The following is a 3,172-nucleotide window of genomic DNA, read 5'->3' as shown; positions in this document are numbered from 1 at the left end:
TTTTGTTTAAACAGAAAAAGGGGAAGTGATGTGGGAGTGTCATATATCAATCTGTTGATTTCATTGGTTAAGGAATAAAGAAACTGCCTAGGCCCCTTGATATTATTTCAACAAAGTCCCTCTCTTTCACGGTCACAAGACGAGACCCTCATGTGAGGGTTCTTCAGTGCCGGCAGAACAGCAGCTCCCTAAAATGTCTCTGAGGAGTAGCAGGCCATACGACATTCTCCATTCTCATATGATGTAACTTTCTGCTTCCAGAGAACAGTTCTGTGTTCACATGGCTCCAGCCACAGTGCCCACAAGAGCTGGGGAGCCTTTGCTGAAATTGATATTTTTAAGTTAAACAGCTCCCATATCAATCTAAAACCCAGAGGCATAATCTGCCCCTTCTCCATCCGTTACTGTACTTCCTCCACATGAGAGACAGAAAAAGCACTCCCTCTGCCCACCCCCGATCCCCACAAGACTCACGTGTGTACTGGGCAATGGAGCTGGAGTCACCTTGGACCAGGTCCAATTCTGGAGAGATTGTAATATTATATAAGGTGCCTGGGGCAAGGTCCTTTAGTATGACAGTTTTCTGAGAAACAGTGATGTTGTTGGTCTTGTGGGGGCTGTGTTCAGACACCAGAACTATGTGGTAGTGGTACCCAGGAGCACTGTCTGTGTTCTCCCACTTCAGCTGCATCTCACTGGTGCCAACACTGACCACTTGGATGTCGATCACAGCACTGCAGTCTAGTCAGAGAAAAGAAAGAAAACTATCTAATCATGATTCCAGCTTCATCTCATAGTGTCTGTCAACAGAACCAACTTTTTGTTAGCCAACTCGCCAATGAGTTCAGGCCCAGTGTACTAGTAGAGGTCAGGGCGAGAGTGAAACCCTACTTTTAAAAAAAAAAAAAAACCCAGTGAGTTCACAAAGGTCAAACTGTGTGCCTGGTACCCATGAAGGCCAGAAGAGGGGGACTGGATCCCCTGAACTGGAGTTAAAGGTAACCATGCATGTGGGTATTAGGAATCAAACCCAGATCCTCTGGGAGATCATTCAGTGCTCTTAACAACTAGCCATTTCTCCAGGCCCATGGGATTCTAATGTGTTTGGCCTGTGATACTCTGTCAAGCTATGTACTGTGAATGGGTACACTTTTTATAACTAAATTGTATCTCAATAAAAAGTGTGTTTGAAGATGGGTGGTGGTGGTGGTGGTGCACACCTTTAATCCAAGCACTCAGAAGGCAGAGGCAAGGCAGACCTCTGTGAGTTCAAAGCCAGCCTGGTCTGGTCTATGGAGTGAGTTCCAGGACAGGCTCCAAAGCTACAGAAAAACCTTGTTTCAAAAAAGACAAAAGAAAAAAAAGAATGTGTTTGAAGTTGAGTGTGAAAGCTGAGGCAGGAGGATTTCAAGTTCAAAGCCAGCTTGAGCTCCACAGCATGACTGTCTAAATAAGAGAGTTAAGTGTTGGTTTGCTTGCTTTTCACCCATTTACTCAAAAGAGTGTGTTCATATGAGCTGCCCGGCACACTAAGGAGGAAAACAAAGGAAGAACTTTATAAACCATAACATGCTTACATTATGGAACCTTTCTCTAAAAGCAGGAAGGTCATGCTAGCTATGGGGAGTATCATTATACACACAGAGCAAAATCATTTGTAAAATTATGACAATGTAGACAAAAGGTATGGCTGTGCACACAGAAAATAAATTCAACTATATGAGAGTGGTTAAGAGTTACATATGCTCCTTCCCTTTAGCATGGTAAATAAACACAGCATATTATTTATCATTAACCATCTGTCAATGTGCATTTTGGCAGTGCTAAATATATTCCTAGTATTGTATAAACATTACCATTATCACACTCAAAATGTTTTCATCATTTTTCAACACAAAGTCTGTATCTCCTTTGCAGCACTACCATCACGTTCCCTCTACCCGAGTTCCTCTCTCTCTCTCTCTGAACCTGCCTATTCTAGACCCTGTGTGAACTGAAGCATAAGTACCTGTCTTTTAGGGGTGTGATGACACACACCTTTAACCCCAGTATGCAGGAGATAAAGGCAGGAGGATCTCTGTAAGCTTGAGACAGTCAATTCTGTTTCACACATTGTAGGCCAGCTAGGGCTGCATACTAAGACCCTGTCATTAAATGTAATAATAAAATTATCTTTCTGTGTGTGACTTATTTACCTTCTAATATTTACAAGATTACATCTATGTTGCAGCATACATGAAGATTCACTCCCTAAGGCAGAATGATATTCTATTATGTAAAAACAAAGTCATATTTTGTCTATTTGTGTGCCAATGGGTGGTGGATGGTTTCTATCTTGGGTTTCTGTGAGTGAACAATGGTGTACAAACAGCTATTTGAGATCCTGCTTTCAATTCTTTCTGAGAGATACCAAGAAGTAGAAAACTGGATCAGGAAACATTTGTTTCCCTTTTTCTAGATTGCCTTTAGTGCTGTTCAACTACATCTGAGGAATGAAGACAACGATTCAATAATGGACAGTTGCCCTAAGTGTCTGGGGTGTACGCCAAGCCCTCTCGCCACCTATTCCAAGGAACCCACCACTAACCACACACAAATACAAGGCTGATTTTAAATTACGCCATGAAATAAACATTGCCAGACATGTTGGCACATGCCTTTAATCTAACACTTGAGAAGCAGGCTGATTTCTGTAAATGCAAAGCCAACCTGGTCTACAAAGTCAACAGGGTCCAGGCCAGCCAGAGCTACACAGTGAAACCTTGTTTCAATAAATAACAATAACAGGGGAAATATTCACAATACACAGATTAAGTGAGGAGAAAGCAGATTATAAAACCACACATGAACCAAGACAGCAAGTCTTTATAAAGGATAAAGTCTTTATAAAGCAAGGTTTATAAAGGATAAATATGTATGTCTGTGTACATCTTAAAATAAGTGTCAGGGAGCTGGCTATGGTAGCATGTGACTCTAATCTCAGCATTTGTGAAGTGGAGTTCAAGACAAATCTCAGCCGCATAGTAAGTCAGAAAACCACATCTGAAAGCCGGGCGGTGGTGGCACACGTCTTTAATCCCAGCACTCAAGAGGCAGAGGCAGGCGGATCTCTGTGAGTTCGAGGCCAGCCTGGTCTACAAGAGCTAGTTCCAGGACAGGAACCAAAAGCTAC

The 3,172-nt window shown here is 42.3% G+C and overlaps 1 protein-coding gene across 1 annotated transcript in view; it reads right to left on the bottom strand.

Moving 5' to 3' along the window:
* Positions 1 to 3,172, bottom strand: part of Ptprj (protein tyrosine phosphatase, receptor type J) — a 165,929-nt gene that overhangs the window by 32,027 nt on the left and 130,730 nt on the right. Inside the window, exon 8 of the mRNA XM_026787719.1 lies at positions 475 to 741. Within this exon, the coding sequence (XP_026643520.1) occupies positions 475 to 741 (267 nt within the window). The remainder of the gene's footprint in view (positions 1 to 474; positions 742 to 3,172) is intronic.

This window comes from Microtus ochrogaster (genome assembly GCF_000317375.1).
Source record: "Microtus ochrogaster isolate Prairie Vole_2 chromosome 14 unlocalized genomic scaffold, MicOch1.0 chr14_random_1, whole genome shotgun sequence".
Lineage (NCBI taxonomy): Eukaryota > Metazoa > Chordata > Mammalia > Rodentia > Cricetidae > Microtus > Microtus ochrogaster.
The sequence above is the reverse complement of the archived record's forward strand: the minus strand, read 5'-3'. Positions and strand labels throughout refer to the sequence as shown.